The sequence below is a fragment of the Branchiostoma lanceolatum genome, chromosome 16, assembly GCF_035083965.1.
Source record: "Branchiostoma lanceolatum isolate klBraLanc5 chromosome 16, klBraLanc5.hap2, whole genome shotgun sequence".
In the NCBI taxonomy this organism is placed as follows: domain Eukaryota; kingdom Metazoa; phylum Chordata; class Leptocardii; order Amphioxiformes; family Branchiostomatidae; genus Branchiostoma; species Branchiostoma lanceolatum.
Window position 1 is genome coordinate 5,466,306 of NC_089737.1, and position 19,703 is coordinate 5,486,008.

The 19,703-nt window shown below is 39.5% G+C and overlaps 2 protein-coding genes and 1 long non-coding RNA gene across 3 annotated transcripts in view; 1 reads left to right on the top strand and 2 right to left on the bottom strand.

The window, feature by feature from the left end:
• Positions 1-622: 622 nt before the first annotated feature.
• On the bottom strand, positions 623-9,803 carry LOC136422268 (uncharacterized). Its single transcript, XR_010753586.1, has 4 exons — positions 9,742-9,803; positions 7,976-9,101; positions 1,950-2,477; positions 623-1,047 (listed from the first exon to the last, which is right to left on the bottom strand). It is a non-coding gene; the product is annotated as an uncharacterized lncRNA (long non-coding RNA).
• Positions 9,804-9,981: 178 nt separating this feature from the next.
• Positions 9,982-13,105, top strand: LOC136421457 (uncharacterized). The gene is made up of 2 exons (XM_066408782.1): positions 9,982-10,194; positions 11,035-13,105. Exon 2 carries the CDS (start codon positions 11,056-11,058, stop codon positions 11,671-11,673), a length of 618 nt encoding a protein of 205 aa, XP_066264879.1. The 5' UTR covers positions 9,982-10,194; positions 11,035-11,055; the 3' UTR covers positions 11,674-13,105.
• The window catches only part of LOC136421458 (cleavage stimulation factor subunit 3-like), a 28,707-nt gene continuing 21,434 nt past the window's right edge, over positions 12,431-19,703 (bottom strand). The window contains exons 17-23 of the mRNA XM_066408784.1: positions 19,514-19,583; positions 19,127-19,223; positions 18,635-18,742; positions 17,650-17,782; positions 16,910-17,004; positions 16,215-16,275; positions 12,431-14,235 (exon numbers count right to left, since the gene is read on the bottom strand). Of these exons, the coding sequence (XP_066264881.1) occupies positions 14,024-14,235; positions 16,215-16,275; positions 16,910-17,004; positions 17,650-17,782; positions 18,635-18,742; positions 19,127-19,223; positions 19,514-19,583 (776 nt within the window). The 3' untranslated portion in view covers positions 12,431-14,023. The remainder of the gene's footprint in view (positions 14,236-16,214; positions 16,276-16,909; positions 17,005-17,649; positions 17,783-18,634; positions 18,743-19,126; positions 19,224-19,513; positions 19,584-19,703) is intronic.

Below are 19,703 nucleotides of genomic sequence, written 5' to 3' on the forward strand. Positions count from 1 at the left end.
TCAATCTCGGGCCCAGGGACATTTCACCATCAACGCGGATGGATATCCGGAAGTAAGACTCAGATCGAAACGCAATTTTCACCCAAAACACACCAATTCATACGCTGTTTAGCCATGCTAGTATCTAATATCAGTTCGAAGCACATTATGAGAAATCTAAACTCAAACCCAGCCCCTCGAAACCGTTTCGTCACTTTTTTGTTGGGCACTTCCGTGGACCCCGGTCGCGGAAGAACTGGGGTGTGCACCGTTAAGAATAAGGAGGCGCAGGATCACAGATTAAATTATGCAAATCGAAGTTAACCGTTTTGAGCGTGGGTGCGAATTTGCATCTTGAAAACAAAATGTAAACCGTTTCAGGTCGGATTGTAGCCAAAACAAATCAAACTGTTTTGATTAAATCTGCATCATGAACAAGGCCTAAATGGATATTTTCACCTTTTGACCCACCGTCCCTCCTGGCTCCACTCGGCATTCCTTCATCATCTCTCTGCGGATTTTCTGATCCTCTCCCCTTTTTCGTTGGCACATCAGATTCAGAACATGGTGGGTTGACCTGGGACCTTTTCTGCGGGAGCCCGTTACTCCTGGTTTTGTCGGCTTACAAAACAAGAAACAAACAAGAAACATTAATGTCAAGAAAGAGTCAGATTTCTTAAGTTGTGAACAGGTGTGACTAAAATGTTTTCAACACTAAAGGGAGTATCTCACTGGACTGCGGCACGCTGTCGGCCTCGCTGTGTCCTAAATGGGATTTGTGTTACCCTTGACTTTGTAATGGGAATATCATGCAAGAGACATAAGCCATTTATTATAAATGCTTGTACTGTGAAGGGAACAATTGTTGCAATATGGTGACAATAAGCATAAGCAAGCAAGGTGACAATGGCTACAAGTACAACGTAGATGTAGATATTGTAACATTTTTACCTGCATCGGTAGATTGAGGAGCTTCTGTTCTGCTTTCAGGTGGTGGGTTCTGTTGCATGGAACATTGGGGTTTTCTGCTCTTTCCACTGCTCCTCCTTGTTTTGGCACCAGCCAGCACTGATAAAGAAGCAAAACAATACAAAAGCTTCATGACTAAACTGGGTCTAGTAATATAGCACATCTAAGACACATGGATTCACAGACAGCTTCCAGAGCATTATTACCCCCCATTCTACATTTTGGTCTAATGAGTATATTATCATATCATACTATACGTATTCTGAATGGAGTTTAAACTGTTAACGCCAACACAATAAATTGGACTTACCCAAATTTTCGACTGACATACACATTGAGTCACCTGGACACTCGGTTTCACTGGACAAAGTTAAGATATTGGACACAGAATCAGACTTTTTTTGCAAGAGGAATTAAGGAGCCCATCTACATCCAGGCTTTACAACCATCCCTCAACAGAGACAGGGGGCGCCATATATAGACTTTCATAGGCAACATATGATCCACTGCTCACCGATTCACGTGTTTTATACGCATAACGTGACGTCACAGAAGCAGTGGATTGCTCACTCCTTGACTGCAGCTGATCAGTCAAAAATTTGGGTGTAAGTCCAATTTATTGTGTTGGCGTTTACAGTTTAAACTCCATTCAGAATGACTTCTACCAACACAGATGAACTTTCAAGTGACTATAGCTCTATACTATACATTCCTGAAATTTAATGAAAGTAGGATTGACCAAAAGTAATACCTCTTAAGAGGCAACTATGACTTGTAATGACACTACACATGCATGCTCATATTACTTGAGTAGCAAAAGAAATATTAAATGCCAGTCTGAGACTGCAGCCATATCGTAATATGCCATATATCTAAGTATTTAGCAATGAAGTCATATCAGAAGCAACTTAAAATCAATGCAGACAATTTTGTTAGCAAAATATTACTACTACTAATTACTATAACCAATGCACATGATGATTTTGGAGGCCAATGCTCACCGTTGGTTAGGTTTCGGACACACAACTCACGGACAAAGTTACATAGGACTATTTGGGCTAGCCGAGTATCACGATCATCCAGGGACTTAGTCACCCCAAATATGACTCCAAGGCAGCTAAACCTCTCCTTCAAGGCTCTGAACAGTGGTAGACCTTGAGAAATGACCTTTCCGGGATTGGAGACTTTTGCAGAACTGGATTCAGAAGCATCACAGATGTAGCCATCCAAGGGTTCAGTCACTGCAACTTTGACGTCACGATCAGGGTCGTTGATTTCAGATTCACAGGCTTCCACAAAGGAACGATGAGAGTTATCTAATAAAAGTTTGGGCCATTTGGGGAGAAACAAACTTTCATAACTACTGTTATCGTTGCTGGTTGTTACTGTCATGATGGGGACTACGTTTCCTGGTTTGATGGTATCAATGGTGGACACGCCGCACTGAAGCAAGATGACCACATGATTCTGACCAGGTAGCCGTTGGATGTCTTCTACCAATTGCTCAGCAGCAGCCTTGCTGTTTCCACCTACCAAATGATAGAAAATAAAATCAGCCCTACAAATTATGTATTGTACCTAATGCAGTCTGACATATAAATTCTCCTGACAGGCACACCTACAGAGTATCTTGAAACATTCCAGTCCTTCAATTACATATATCAAAAGGTTGATATCTGTCTGAATAAAGCCAACATATCATCATGTCTGTCAAACAGTACGATTACTTTTACCGTACAGAGCTACAATCATTATTTATTATCAAAATAGCCAAATGAAGGTAAATGCTTCTTAAATTCGGTCCCCCGAAAGTGCGAAATGGAACGAAATGGAACGAAATGGAACATATGTAACATTATGAAATGAAATACCAGTAGATAGCGAAATATAAGGAACGTTGTAACATTCACAGTAGACTGGAACAGGAAGCAAATATAACGTGTTTATTTCTTGAATCTATTTGATAATATTAAATACAACGTTTTTGCCGCGTTTGTGTGGCTAGATTCTTCCCTGACAATGGGAGCGCCGCGTGCAAAGCGCTCGGCCGCTCTTCCTTGATTTTACTGCAAATAAACTACTGCAAATAGCAGGGAAAACCAGCAAACGGAGTGAGTATCTAAGTAAGGACTAGATTATACAGAAGTTGGTGGTAACATTGCATCTCGTAATTCACCATTATTCAAACAGCGTGCTTGCGTGTTGTGTGAACTGTGAAATACATGTCCTGCTCGTTCACACCCTCCCTTTGTTTTGTCGTGAACAAGGAAGCAGAAATCACCAGAGGTAGTCTCAGCCCACGTCCGTGGTTGAATGGAGTATGAAATTTTACATTGGTGACGCAGCGCAGAGCTGCATTTGCATATCATTAGAAGAGGGGTCCATTCTCCGACAGCCGACCAGCCGAACAATTGGTTGTATAAAAATCGTTGTTGCGGAGATATGCATATGCTACGTACTAGTTATGGACCAAACCGTATGTAAATAAAACTTGGAAGTCGGAGTTTGATTCAACCTGTCGGTAGCACGCCCACGTGCACAGTTCCGATGCGCTGGCAACATAACATATTGGCGGTTCATTTACACGCGGGGCTCCATTTTCAACACGCAAACACGCTGTATAGATAATAACATTACGCTTGCCTCATGCCCTCTTGTTGAATTACGAGATGCAATGTTACCACCAACTTCTGTATAATCTAGTCCTTACTTCGATACTCAGTTCCGTTTGCTTGTTTTCCCTGCTATTTTCAGCAGTTCATTTGCAGATCGTTGGTAAACACAAAGGAAGAGTGGTGGATAACTTTTCACCCATTTTCAGGGAAGAATCTAGCCACACAACCGCGGCAAAATAGTTGTATTTACTATTATCAAACAGATTCAAGAAATAAAACACGTTATATTATGTATTTGCTTCCTGTTCCCGTCTACTGTGAATGTTACAACGTTCCTTATATTTCGCTATCTACTGGTATTTCATTTCATAATGTTACATATGTTTTAGTTCGTTCCATTTCGTTCCATTTCGTTCCATTTCGCACTTTCGGGGGAACCCTTAAATTCATAACATGTGGCTGAAGTAAAGCTCAGTATCTTACAAGCATCATATGATGAAGTAATGGCTTAAATGCAGTCAATCTCCTCCACTTTTAAATTTCCTAATCAACAAATTCAAATAGACCAGAGAATAATCATAGAGATGAAATATCTGAACCTTTTCAAATATTACTAATAGTATGTTGCTTGAGTAACTGTTACCTTGAATGACTTATTGGCGACGCCTCAGGGGCGAGCCAAATTTTTGGCGACGCCTCAGGGGCGAGCCAAATTTTTACTATATTGTGTGCAGATTGCAAGAATTCTAGGAATTGTACAGGAATGTGAAAGTCTATGGCACGATAACTCAAGAATGCCTGGATGTATTGTCTATATATTTTGTAGGTGGGTAGGTCTGTAGGAGACCTTGTAATGATTGGATTTTGGGCCCCCTAGCGACTTTCTATGGTACTGCAGGGGAACTTTCACTTTTCAAATCTCGTCTTCTGAACATGCTATAGTCATGATTTTTAAGTGGTGGATAGCTCTGTGTTAGGAAAATATGTCCTGTAGATTTGGACCCCCTAGCGGCTTTTTTTGGAACTGCAGGAGCTGATTTTGACTCAAACTTTGAAAGAGAATAATGCAAGAAGGGGATGATGGATCATCATAATTTTTGGTGTGTAGATAGCTTAGGTGATGATTTACATAATCATATTCCAATTATGCAAATCAATATCTGATTTGCATAATGAATGAGAACAGTTAATAAAAATCAGCTGCATTCTATTATAGGAGTCTCAAACACATGACATATGTAACTGAGAAAGAGATAAATGTTGATAGGTATCAATTATGCAAATTGATACTTAATTTGCATAATCAATGACAAAATACTATAAATCCATAGTGGTAAATGATGGGGATTTCATTTTTGCACCATTTGGAAGTAAATGTGGCCACTATTAGACGCAAATCTTGCATAGAGGACCTCATTTACATAATTTATGAGGAAATGGTACGATATCTTTTTTTGTGAAAACAAGATTTTCATACATTGGACACCTTGTGTTATTTTGGTAGAGAAGGTGATCGACTGATATGATTTATGCGAGGTCCTTATTTGCATGTGGGCTAAAAAAGAAATACGCAGCTAGAGACCACCCTCGCCATGGCAACATCTTTTTATGTTGCCAATCTTGTTTATTATTGGATGTCTTAAACTTACATTGTCGAATCATACAGATAGATCCAGACTTGGACAGAGAGTGTTGATTATCATAAGGTGTGGGCTAGTTTGGTAGACTAGTACTACATACGTACATGTAGACTAGTATTACGAAGTGGCGTCGTGTGGACCTGGGATCTAATCCCAGGGTTGTGCCCAGAGACATGTCCGAACTTGCGCCCAGACCTTTTGCCCTTGGGAAAGGCACTTAACACGACTTGCCTCACTTCACTCAGGTGTAAATGAGTACCTAGCTTAGTCGAAGGGCCAAGCATCGAATATTCGATTCTACTTCCGGGTTTTTCTAAAACGGCACAAGATCGAACACCCTTGGCACGAGTAGCGGGCACGAGAAACCAGGGTAGCCTCTGACTTTTTAACAGTTCACCCGCAAAATAAACACCGGGGCCGGCGATGGCGGTGGGACCAAGAAGATAAGGACCAGGTTGAGCCCTTTTTGTGGTTCAACTCTCAATTATACATGTATTTCTCCCGATGATTTGGTGAACATTTGGGTCTGACGTTAGGGATTTGTTAACAGCTGCTTATTCTAGTGATATGCTAGCAACCATACTCCAGACGCTCCTATTTATAGAAAAGACAACTGTTGTACAGAAAGTATCTAATATTTTGTGTCAGTCCAAAAATAGGAGGTACCAGATTAGTATTGTGTGGGAAAAAAACTTGAAGTTGGGTCAGCGTAGGTATATGAGACAGTGCATTGTTGCCGTACATGGTTTTTATACACAACTTTCTAGTGACTAAACGCTATGCCCGTGCGATGCCCGCAATTGGACACAGCGCGCGCAAAAGGCCTGGGCACGATACAAATTTCCGCGTACGGCAGGAAATTTCAGTGGGTACGGCAAAAATCACCGGGTACAGCACAAATTTGTAGCGGATACGGCACTAATTACTAGGTACAGCAGAAAGGAGTTTTATGGGGGTGTTATAAAGGCCCGCGCCCAACTGGCATCGGTCAGGGATGAGCCCGTCACTTTCTCGAACAATGGATTTGGTGTTACACAAACTAAATAAAGTCTGTGGTTAACAGGGAAACATGTACATGATTGAATACTTTATGCACTTTGTGACAGCTCAGTATCTTCACAATCAGTAAAACCACAGTTGATCTATATATGTACGCGTAAAGCACATTACAAACTTGTATGATGTTGATCACAAACTGACTGTTCTTCACGTATTTAAACAAAATGTTCATGTTGACCTACACCTGTTTATATCTTTGAGTGTGAACAACGCTAACAAGAGGAGAACGGGGCTGTTTCATTGTATGTAATCACCGGGAATACAAACGTATAATACAGAACAGGCTTATCGAAATTACCTGAGCGACCGCGTTCCAATGTACAACGCACAAGGAGCCGACATCACTGCGCTTTCAACCATTCAAATCTACAATAAGCTATATGATCGAATTGACGATAATGAGTAATGTTCCTGGAAATCATGGCACACGTTTGCGAAAGGTTTCAGGATCTCTACATGCTTATGATAACGATAAAAACAAGACGGACAGGTTCATTGGCTTCATGCTCACGGGGTAGAACGCGCGATGAGCTAACGGAGTGAACATTTTCTATATGGGTGCTGCGCTCCCTTATATTCAAGTCGACAATAAGCTATATATGAAATAAAAGCCATGGTTTCTAAAAATTAGGTCACGAATTTTCACGACGATTCATGAACTCTACATGCTTACAACGCCGTTACACTTTTGACCGCGAAGTTCCATGATTGCACGGAGAGCGACCGCGCGCGTAGGTAGAACACGCTAGTTGCGGCGTCTTCATAACGGAGTGGACATTGTCAGTATTCTACGTCGTGTACTCAACTATCTAAATCGACATCAAACTACCTACCAATGGAAAGCTAAAGTTTGAGAGAATCAACATACGAACCATAAGAGGGTTAGTGAATTCTTGGTGTTTACGACGCCGTGACAAAAATGAACCTCAAGTCCCCGTGGTTTCTGCCCCTCCGACGCGTTCCAATTGTGTTCGGAACGCGGGAGGCGCCGCGTCCTGTTTTTCAACAAAGTGAACATTTTCTATACGGGTGCTGCGCTCCCCTGTTTTCAAATAAACAATAAACTATATATCAAATAAAAGGTAAGGTTTCTGGAAATTAGCACAGAGATTTTCAAGAATATTCATGAACGCTACATACCTGCTGCAAGCCAACACAAATGGCGTAAAATGAGTCTAAAATACGCAATGTTCAGTGGATAATTTCTTATAGTGTGACTCATTTAACACCAATAAGTTGGCCACCGGTTGACGCACCAATGCTTGTTCTTTAAGTATACCAAATTTTATGGACCTGCAGTAAACCAACTTTCTGCTAGAAGTGTTAAAGAAGAGCCTACTTGAGGGTATTTTCACGGGAGAGGCGCGTTACATCGTTTTCGCTGTTTAATAAAATAAGCGTGTTCTAGAGCGTTGGCCCTTCGACTAGCTCATCTAGGGTTAGGGACGTCCCTTGGATAGGACGTTAAATGGAGGTCCCATGTTTGGGGACAGCCACACCCCGCAAATGTTGAAGAACCACCAAACCTTTCAAAAAGAGTAGGGGCATGCCCCGGTGTGCGATGGTCCAAACCTTACAATCTGGTCTGGGTTGACTTGACACATCTTGAAAAAGTGATATTTCACCTGCTACATTGTATGTCAATCCTTCCACAAATGTGGTAAATCGAAATAAATAAATAAATAAATAAATAAAAATAAACGTAAAGCTCACCACTTGTATGCTCTGGCCAGGTGAAGTAGACCTTCCAACCCGACAGCTTACAGATGTAGCGATATACATGCCCTTTAGTATTATAAACTACTGGATCATTTGTCCAGTCTATCTCCTTTAAAAGCCTGCTTAAAAATAATCTAGTGGGAAGAACAAAGACCACACTCCCTTTACTTTTAGCTCTAGATTTAGGAATATTCTTTGCAGGGACCAAATTTGAGGTAAACAGGTATTTTAGAATAATTGATTTCATTTCCTTTCGATTCATAACAAAACTGTCATCTTCATGCATATGGGTCTCTAAATTTGGAATGATCTTTTTAAATTCTAACATTATATCTAAAATTTCTCCAGGAACAAATAAAAGCACTTCCTTGAAATTGTTACTTTTCTGTTTATCATCTGTTTTCATTGGGAGTTGATAATACTCATTTTTTCCCCATCTACATGTATCTCTAAAAATATGTTTGATAAAACTGGCCATACCGGTATTCTCTTGAAACACCAAATCAACAGCGCTCTCTAGCGTTACATTAATCCCTTTCATTTCATACATGTCCTTTTGGCCAATAACAGCATGTTCTTTAGATTCCAATACAGAAGATGTCCCTTTTATTATATCAGGAAAGAAAATACAAAAAACAAAAATGAAAAGATCACAACAAAAATCAGGGGGTTCTTCGTTTTCAATGAAGCTTTTCATAACAATGAAGTAAATGTACAAAACTGATAAGTTTGGAACAACATCTGGAGAAGCCAATTTTAAACTTCTATCGAATTCATAATTTTTCGTAGTGGATGGTATAGATTTAAGGCCTGCCATTTTGGTGATGAGATTTTTAAGATATGCTGCCTCATCCTTACTGACAGATATTTTACCCTGATGAATTTCATGTGAAATCATTTGTTTATAAATGCTATCATATCTTGTTTGCCAGGAGGGTAGGGGAACTTTAATGCCCCTCGGCATACTGTGTATAAGAATATGTTTTTGGAAAATATCATTGATAGGAAAATGTGCATTTTCGGTTTTTATCGATGACAAATAATCTTGTACTGGTATCTGGATGTGGCTTTCATCTGTTAACTGTCGTTTGGGTTCGCCGGCAACAATCATGAAACTCTACTAGAAAAACAAAGTATATAAAAACAATTGTTATTACAAATACTTGTACATCAAGCAACTAAATTATGCAGTCAAATAAGGAATACAATAAAACGTATACGTGCAAAATAGTTATACACAAAAATAGCCATCAATTAATGTGCTACACTTTACTGTATTTCTATGAATGATATTGAAGAGTCTAAACAATAGTGCTAATAAAGCAATATCAGGAAGCGTATGAGTCCACGTTACACATCAAAATTTGCAAATCAGCAGGACAGTGACAGCTAGCACACCCCAGTTTATTTGGGGTTTCAAAATGGAGAAGTACGAAATCATTTTTTTTTCCCTGCCCTAGTTCCAATCCAGGAATTGTCCAAACCCTCCCTAGTTCCTAATCCAAAATTTCTGTTTGGTGCACCGGGCACAATCAACCCAAGGCCGCGGTGACCAGCATGTTCAGGGGGGAAATTCGTCTTTGTTTGGGTCTGCTTGGACAAAAAGAAAAAGAAAAATGGCGCCCTCCCATTTTTCAGGAAAAAGAAGATACTTCGCTGATAAAATCACATTCTCTACCACTAGACGTCACCTCAGCAACTCCCAAAACTCTGTCGATGCGAAACCACTATGTTCAACCACAAAAAGCCGCTGTACAAACCTTCTTTTCGTGAAAAACCGCTTGAAAATAGGACCCTTAAGCTTCGTGACGTCAAAGTTAGAAATTCGATTTTGGCGGGAATAAATGACCTTTCAACTTCCAACTATAACCTGGTGGCACTAATGGCATATCCGTGTGCAAGTATTACGTTAATTGTTAAAATTTTAACAAATTATAACTAAGCATATAACACACAACTGGAGGAATTCAGATGAAAAAAGAAGAAAAAAAAACTGTTCGGTCACAGTTCAAAGTTCATGACTTTAGCCAAGCAAGTTGCTTTGGCATATGCATCTTGGGGCTAACTAAATCAGTTGGAGATTTTGTCACCAAGGGTTTAAAACTTGGAGAGTCTTTGACAAGTACTTGAACCAGGTGAAACCCAGCACTTAAAGACCACGTCTTGCGGGATAATAGACACCAAATAAGGACAACAACAAAAGATTTTGAGCGGTATCAGTGGTGGTGCAGATCTCCACTAGCTTAGAAAGTATAACGTTGCGGGCAAGTAGGATGTTATAGATCGCGCCTTTTATCTGTCTACGAGATTGTCGTATTTCCACTTTCTTTATAAATCTTTGTTCAACTTTCACATAATTTGGGACAATAATGCAAACGTAAGAACGATGAGAAGAGACGAAACTCATTCCAAATCTTGCCCTCCCCACTCAGTGAAACGTTACTGTATTGTCTTGGGATTTTAGTGAATTCGGAAGCAATTTAGGATCATAAGTTGATCGATGGTTTCTTTGGCTCTACAAAGTTATGAAGACTTGAATATATAGCAAAATATATGTTCTATTGAAATGGCTGGCCCTTCAAGTGCTGTAAAAGAAGATAACGAAAAGCATAACTTTAAGTATTGGTTTGTTGCCACGCCCCCTGTCCCTAACGGAGGAATGTATTAGGGAAGGCGAAGTTTTTTTCTCTTTTTTTAGCAATGTTTCGAGTAGGAGTCTTCATGAAGTTGAAAAAATTTTTCTTCATTTCTTACAAAACACTTAAGTTTAATCTTGTACTTCATGGGAGATTCGTGTTTGCAGAGTACAGAACTTCAGAAGAGCTTTAAATTTGCTACTTTGTGCTCAGGATAATTTTGCTGTATTGTGCTATTATACTATAAATCTATATCATGTACAAAAGAAATTTTGTCCTTCTCAAATGAGCTCATTGAGTTTTTTCCAGACTGAATCTTTTAAGGAACATGCAGTATACCACTCCTTGAGTATTAGTAAGTTGAACTAGCTAGAATTCACACCAATCAGTGATATGGTTTTTATTCTTATAACTCAGGTTCAAGACCAAAACCCAGTGATGCTGAAGAGATTCGTCCACATCTCAAGAAGACTCCATCCCGTCACCATGGCAACCAGACACCTGTCATCCTCATCACCCCCCTCCCCATCAGACGACCTGTGGCTGTCCTCCTCCTACAAGTTCTTCCTCCCCACCCCCACCCGCTGGATGGACAACGACCAGTTCGGACACGTCAACAACACCGTTTACTACTCCTACTTCGACACCGTTATAAACAAATACCTCATACACCACTGTCACATTAACTATGACATCATCAGGGGCTTCATGGTACAAACTCAGTGTGAATATAGGCGTCCGCTGCAGTACCCCGACGTGCCTGTGGTTGGAATGTCTGTGAAGAAGATCGGGAGGTCCAGTGTGACATATAACGTGGGCCTGTTTCCTTCCTCAGTGTTAAAGGATGTGAGCGGAGAAGTTATGAAGATAATGAACGAAGGATTGTTTGCATCGCAGTTGAGTAAAAGTGAACGTATGGGAAATGTGAACGCACTTGCAGTGGGGTCCTGCGTACATGTGTTTGTGGACACACGGACTGACAAACCAACGCCACTGCCCGACAACTTGAAGACAGGTCTTCAAAAGATTCTGAGCAATGTTGAAAGCAGACTTTGAGCAATCTGTATTTTATATTTTTCAGGAAATGATTACTAGCTTTTGTAAAAAATAAGGAACACATGACGACAGCCTATCCTATTCCCAAATAATGTTTTCAAAATAAATTCATTTATACATGGTGCAAAGTTTCCATGATGCCATTCTAGAGCTTTGTACCTAAACAAATTTTAGGTACAGGTCCGGACCTGAACCTAGACTACTTGTTCAGAAATGGTAGATTTTCAATAAGGACAAAAGCATGTTTGAAATGATATTTACTTGTGCTATGTATTATTTTTATGAAAATTTGACTCCAGCCTTGCAAATGTGTTTTATGTGCTGGAGTATAGTATAGATGTGGCTTTAGTGCACTGCCACGGTAATTTCATAGTAATTTTATCCGTCAAAGTGGCCATCCCCTGAGTCAGGCTTGACCTAATTAGTACGGGTCCAGTACCGGTCCACCAGGGTTCAGGTCCACCAGGGTTCAGGTATTTTGGACCTGTACCTAATTGATTGTACCCGGTACTGTATTGTTACAGTGCACCGGTACACAGCTCTATGCCATTCCCAAATCTTAATGAATGATATCATAAAAATTCCAAGTTTGAGATGCAGAATGCTTAATTTTGCAATAATAAAAGATACCCCCAGTATCTAAAGTATCTTACATTGTATGTGTCAGTTTTCTTCATCTTAGAATGCTTACAATTATACTTTTCCCAAATATACATACTGTATGTTTGTATCTAGTTAAAAATGATGACCAGAGAAGTACAAGTGTATGTAACTTTATTATATCATGTACAACAGCATAAACATGACCATTTGACACAGTGAAAGATGCTCAGAGCAGGTTGAAGGCAAACACCATGGCATGTTATACATTAAAACCAACGCACCATTGTTTTTGTACATTGTGAGAAACATAGCTGCATAAGGAAATCGTAATTCAGTGGCTGTCCAATCATACTACAAACAATCATTAGTCTAACTTTTATTTTCATACACTGACAACTTAAATGGTTATGAAAGACAAGCTCTATAAGTATAAGTAATACTCATAGAAATTTTAATTTGACAATGTACAATGTTGTAAATGTGACAGAATTCAACGTTCTTGTTATAGTGAGACAGCACATAATGTAGCTGCTACAGAGTGTTCTAAATTTTACATGGGGGTGCATATTAAATGATATTACTATAATTTCTATCCCGATTATGTAAAATGTCTTACACAACAGAAAGCTACTGTGCGATCCCATGTACATAACAGCGGATTTCTGCATACATTCAAATGATAACAAGAAGACAATACAGCTTTTGCTACCGCAAACCTGTATAATAAGCAAACGTTTAAACTGAACCTAAAAAACAAACATGTCTAACTTCTATAATGAATGTGACTTGATCTTGTATCTTTCTACAAAAATAAAGAAATGGAAATTTTTGCCTTGGAAGTGTGGTTGTTAGTTGGTTAATATGTACATTAATAACAGTTATACTTTACATTGCTAATAATCAAATTAAATTCTCAAAAACGGACGTCTATAATACTCCCTTCCAAGTACGCAAGTTAGTACTTAATGTCTAGGTTTCCTCTAAGAGTTTAGCCATCCTTAATAAATAGAATGGGGTAAAGAGATGTCACAAGATGGGATGATAGCTTAAGCATGCATATTCGATTTCCATAATACTGTAAATGCATTTAAGTTTGCATGGTTTTTATTTCGCGCTAAGGGGAAAATGAAGTGGTTTTGATTTCGCGGCAGTGCTAAAGTCACGGCTACAGTATTGGACAAAAATGTTTGCGGTGGTTTTAAGTCTACGGTGAAACGGTTGCCGCGAAAACCGTGAACATAAAACCACCGCAAACATTCCTGCATTTACAGTATGTGTATTTGTACAGTGAATGCCAGAATGAAAATAAGCACTTTGATACTATTTGACCCATTGCAGTAAAAACTAAAAGGGGAAACGACAGATAAGACCAAAGATGTACCAATGGAGGTTGTCTGATGACTTAAACCTTCAGTAAGCTAAGTTAGCCGTTTGGCACAGACTTTGTACCAGTGACCACATTAGGCAGCCGGGGGAAAGTTAAACTACGAAATAAAGACTGGGACAACTAATCGCTAAATTGTCATTTGCCCCCATTTTCTTCTCTTGGAAAAGAGCTTTAGCGTTTTTGCAAGGGTTGAAAAATCGTTCAAATTCTTCATTATTAAAAAAAAGTGATAGGATTTTACAAGTTCACTGTCAAGGAACAGTCTCTTTGCTTCGCATACGGATATAATCCACAAATCTAAAACACGTTACCACCTAATATGAAAAGAATTGCTTGATTGGTCAACAAGAACTATCGGTTCTATCTGACGCGTTTCTGCTGTCGGCTGCGGTAGATATCGTGAGCAGGCGGCGCGACGTTGTCCTCGTCATCGGACTCCTCCTTGATTACGTTTTCCGCGGGACGTTTCTGGCCCTTCTTTCCCGAGTCGGAGTTATTAAGGGGAATCGGGAACAACTTTGGGTTGGACGTTTCTTCCCCATTGCACATCTTGTCTACAAGCTGTAAGGAATCTGAAATATAAAAAAGAAATATTGCATTAAAAATCGCAGTGACAGGTCAATGACTAGATAACAAGACTCACAACTAAGATATTAACAACAAGACCTATCCACTATAAAAAAATCATGAACCTGGCACCTCCAGAAAATTTTACCCCAAACTTTGAAGCTCCGCTGCAGTACCTGAGGTACTCACTAGAAGGCCCATTATCGAACTTGACCTTCCTTTCTGTAAACCCTACCCACCCACTAAATATCATGCAGAACTAGGGGTGGATACCGGTTCGGCTCGATCAGGTTCGAGTCCAGGTTCAGGTCCAGAGGTTTAGGTTCAGGTCCGGACCTGAACCTAAACCTGATCCTGCCTAGTTGATATCTTAGTGTACTTAGGTAATATCAAACCAATAACTGGTTATGTATTTGAACGTTCAGGGTGTAAAATAATTTTTTGAGCCAGGTTGCCAAGTAATAGTCCTATTAATCAAAACTAACATCCTGGAATATAATTTCAAAAAAATTCATGCAAAATTATAGTCAGTAGTAAGCAAAAAAGCTCAGTAGTACAAAACACAAAAGCAGTATAGTATATCAAACAACTTTTTCAAAAGATTGAAGAAGTAATTCAGTTATAATGATAGTAGAGTTTGTAATGTAACAACAACAATAAAGGAAATTACTTAAGTTTGCCCCTACAGATAAACTATGACCCAAAAAACCTCCTTGCTATGACTGAAACATAGTGTTAGAATCATTATCAACCTATCATGAACCCGCAGTGTGACTAAGGGTCGCTAGAGGGCGGTAGTGTCACCACCATATTCCATATATGGAACATGCAAATGAGCTTGCATGCTTCTCTATGGCAGCCATCTTTTGTTTTCGTCTTTTCCGGTTCAAATTCCACGATCTATGGAGGGTTTTGGGTGGTTCAAAACGAACAGGTGTTGATTTCTTTGTTTCAAGTAAAGATTTATCGAATTTTATGAGAGTGACAGTGTGTTTTTGTGAGTTTCCAGTAAGTTTATGGGGATACATGATGCCGATTCGGCACCAACCTCATGGCTGTGTGGTAACTTTTATGTTTTTTTTTTTTCGTAGCACATTTCAGTATCGACCTAAAACTGAACAAACAGCTATAGAAAGAGATGAATATGGACTTATTTTTGGCTAATCTAGTTTGATTCAATGTTATTTTTCCCCTTCTGTGGCCAGAGTACTAAGGAGATGTCTAAATATTCTAATATTTCTACTTTGTTCCAACTTCCGGGTTCAAAAAACCGGTTCACGACTTTCGGTTTTTTTGACCCGGTTCTTGCATGTTTTTCCGGTCCAAACCGGTCCAGTCGAACCGATATCCACCCCTATGCAGAACCATCGACAGATTCTTGAGTACACAAATACACCTACACCCAAAGCCTGCTGCAGTACCGACGGTAAATGCCAGGGGAATTATTTTTGAACTTGACCTCCATTTCAACAACCGCTACACACCTACAAAAATCATGAAGATCCATCAAAGGTTTCTTGAGTTATGCTCTTGACATACATACAGACCCATCCAACAGCTGGAGCAACTGAAAACATAATCTTCTCGGCGAAGATAACAACAACCAATGTTTTGGTGACCGAGTCAGTATTGCCCTTGGAAAGTTGACAGACAGACAAGGATATGTCGGTTATTGTTGTAAAATCTTGTTTATGATTGTATAAAAAAAAAAAGCCCTTGATCCTGCATTAGAAATGGTTCATCAATGATAAAAAGTTTTTGAAAACTTGTAGCAACTTTTTTACCCTGTTGAATTGATTTACATAGACAGATGGTATTTCAAATTGTTGCAAAAGAAAGTGCTGCATTGTGGCTCTCTTAACCTTCTCCCTGCTGCCTAACTCAGTAACTGTTACCAATAGAGAATTGGGTGCCAAACAGCTACTTCAGTGTGCTAAATGTTAATGACAAAGAAAAAAAATGGTAACTTAGATAAAACTCCTACCTTCTGGCAATGCACAGGTTTCAAAGGTCTTCAGCAATTCATCAATGTTAACAAAGGGGCCCTGTAACAAGTGGAAAGAGATGATTAGTAACAGGTCAACATGTATGGAATGAAACCTTTAGCTTTCAAGTTATTCTGTCTACTTGAACTCTGTCAACCAATACACCTTTCTCACGCGGCGGACATGATAGAATTAAGACGAGGCCAATGAGGCAAAGAAGCAAAAATAATGTACAGATTTAGTTTTCCTCCTAAATTACATTAAGTTTTAAAATATGATATCTAAGTATCAATATTATAACTACTGTAATGCACAAAAAAGATGCAGCAATTTAGAGCTTTGTTGACCGATCCCATAGTCCCCGCCCTCCTCCGTCAAAACGTAGAAATGCAAAATAAAGACATAGAAATGCAAATATTTGACGGTCATGCAGCCACTTCCTCATTGGTCGATTCTATAATTATCAGGTAATCATTGGCTATACAGCTAACTGTGATTGACAGTTAGGATTTGCAGTACAGTAGAACTTCAAAACATGCAGTGTTCTAATTTCACAATAAGAGCAAAAATACAACAACTGCAAACATTTAACTTAATCTGTGAAAGTACACATCATGAATTTTGCTAGTCTATTTTGTATCCCTCCATTCCGCAATTTTACATGTACATGTGTAGCTTGTAACTTGATACTCACATGGAAGCAGGTTGGAGGGGGCATGAGGTTGAGCAGAGAGGCTGCTGGAAGTGGCATGGGAAACACACCACCAGGAACAGGGTGCATCCCAGGAGCTGGACATGGGGGAACATGGTAAAAATGGAATTGAGTTTGAAGTTAACCATTTTACACCAAGTATCAAGTATTCTTCCTTTCAAGCTATTTTTGAAAGAAATTGAGTCGAATTGCACATAATATGTGCTCTTTTCCTACCAAACTAGAGTCTTCAACAATGATGTACATTTTGTAACACAGTGAGCTTACATACAATTATTTTCCAAACAGATCTCAAATATAGTTGTCTTGCTTTTTCTTACATGTACATCTGAATTGTGAAAAACATTTTTCAGCATTTTCATCTACTGCAGCAACGTTGTGCCCTTGGGAAAGGCACTTAACATGACTTTCCTCACTTCACTCAGGTGTGAATGAGTACCTAGCTAATCTAGGGTAAGGGACGTCCCTCGGATAGGACGTTAAATGGAGGTCTCGTGTTTGGGGAGAGCCACACCCCGCGCACGTAAAAGAACACACCTTTCGTAAAAGAGTAGGGGCATGCCCTGGTGTGCGATGGTCAAAAACCTTCAGTCCGCATGGGTCTGCCATTAGCAATAGCCTCCGACTAGTTGGGCAACCCTGGCATGTACATGCTGAACTAATAAATAAATAAACAAACATCAGTCTGTGCAAGGAGAAATGATTATGATGACTGTACTTACGAGCCAGGGCTCTGGGTTTGAAAGGTAACATTTGGTCGGTGGCAGGTTTGGGGTACTCCGGTTTCTTGAACTCGTCATTCTCTGGTAGGACGGCTGCAGGCATCTCGGAACCTGACACCATGTCACCTGCAGTCTGGAAGAGAAGAAATACAGTAGTGTCAGTGTCAACATTAACTTAAATGCAGGGTATTTCCCTCCCATCTTTTCTAGTTAAGGTAAAACAGTTCTCAACTGAGGTGAAGCATGATGCTTTTTCAAGTAGCTAGTGGTAGTGCAACTTGGCCTGGCAGTTTTTCTATGGCTTGTAAGTTGTACTTTTAGACAAACACCGAGTTCGCGATTAGTGTGTTAGGTTCTTTTACGTGCAGAGGCTTGACACTTGAGGCTAACGCCTGAAGCTCCCTCATCCGCAAGGTCGCTGGCTTTACGTCACAAACCCAAATGGCAACTGGATTTGGATCTTGGATTTTATTGGAATTGCAACGGTGCAATACACATGGGACACAGACAGCTATTGCTGATGTCGTGACCCCCACACATAACACATGTATAGCCGTTTTTACACTGGGGGAAAGTCATGTAAAGTGCCTTTTTCCCAAACTGCAATCCCTGACAATATGTCCAAGCTGGAACTGACCCTGGGATTGAACCCCCGCCTACGGATCCACGAAATTCGATTCATAATGGTGAAACAGCGGATCCGGAATACATGTAGCACTACCACTTGTGCAACAAGCTAATGTTTCCCAACTTAGCAGTGAAAAAATTCCCCTCCTCTTAAAAGATGGGTAATAAAATGTTACAACATGCAACACTTTTTTGCAGTGCACAAACAATTGAAGTGAGCACTCCACAAACTACAATAAAATTAAAGAATGTCATAATTCATGTCACAATATACTAAGATATTGATATACTAAATCATGATTGCAATGCTACATTCAAACAAATACTAATAGAAATGTGGAGAGAGAGATGTACTTACAGGTCGTAACTTGAAGCCCACGGCCTTGAGTTCTGACGTCGACAGAGGGAACAGGTCGAGATACTTGTATCTGTCCACCAGGAGACACGTCTCACGATCTTCAAACTCCTACAACACATGGGGAAAAGATCTTAAATTAGCCAGAATACAACGATGATTTTCTCCCCATTTAATATTGTAAAGATTTCAAAATAGAGTACTACCATATATATATATTATATTATATAATATTATACTAGATGGACAAGGGTATCTGAAAAGCCTTTTGAGAGCCTCAGTTAACAAATGAAATCAAAGGCTTGTTGATATGAACAGCATGTGGAACAATTACATTATCAACACTGTGACAGTAAATTTAAACTTACTTCATGTATTGCCAACACTGTTTGTAAATCTACATGTCTGCAGCTTAAACTTTGTCAAAAGTATTCACACTAAGTTTGAAGTTGTCAGGGTACATTCGTATGTCAGGAATAGCTCCTAAATTGTTACCTCTTTAAAGATGTCTCTCCGTCTTTTCTCGACCTTTAGGACAGAAGAAAGGTCGCCAATACTGCATTCAAACTCCAGGAACTTGGCAAAGATCTCACTAGGAAAAAAACAAAAAATTCAGTTTCAACAATCATATTCTAAAGTGTGCATCTTCAAAGAATTTTTTTTGTATTTACTAAATATCTGTTTTGCTACGGTTACATAAAAAATGTGGTGACAATATTAAGAAAACATGGACCAATGAGATGCCATATTACATTTCTGCATGGTAGAATTGCTGACAGGAACAGACAATTGGTTAATAAAAGAATAGAATCATGTACATGTGGACCAATGAGAGGCTTTGTGACATCTCTGTATAGACCAATCTCTGTATGTAAAACTCACCCTTGTTTGTCGACAGGAAGAGCTCCTGAAGTCAACACCCTCTCAAATAGCACCCGGGTGTTGTTGTCCTCTGGAAAGAAAATTCATATTTTGATTAACTGGCAAATATTACACAATGTCTTCTCTAAACCCTCTGTATAGCACAGTGTTTAAACAACAAAATATTATGTTGCAGTGTAGATACATATCA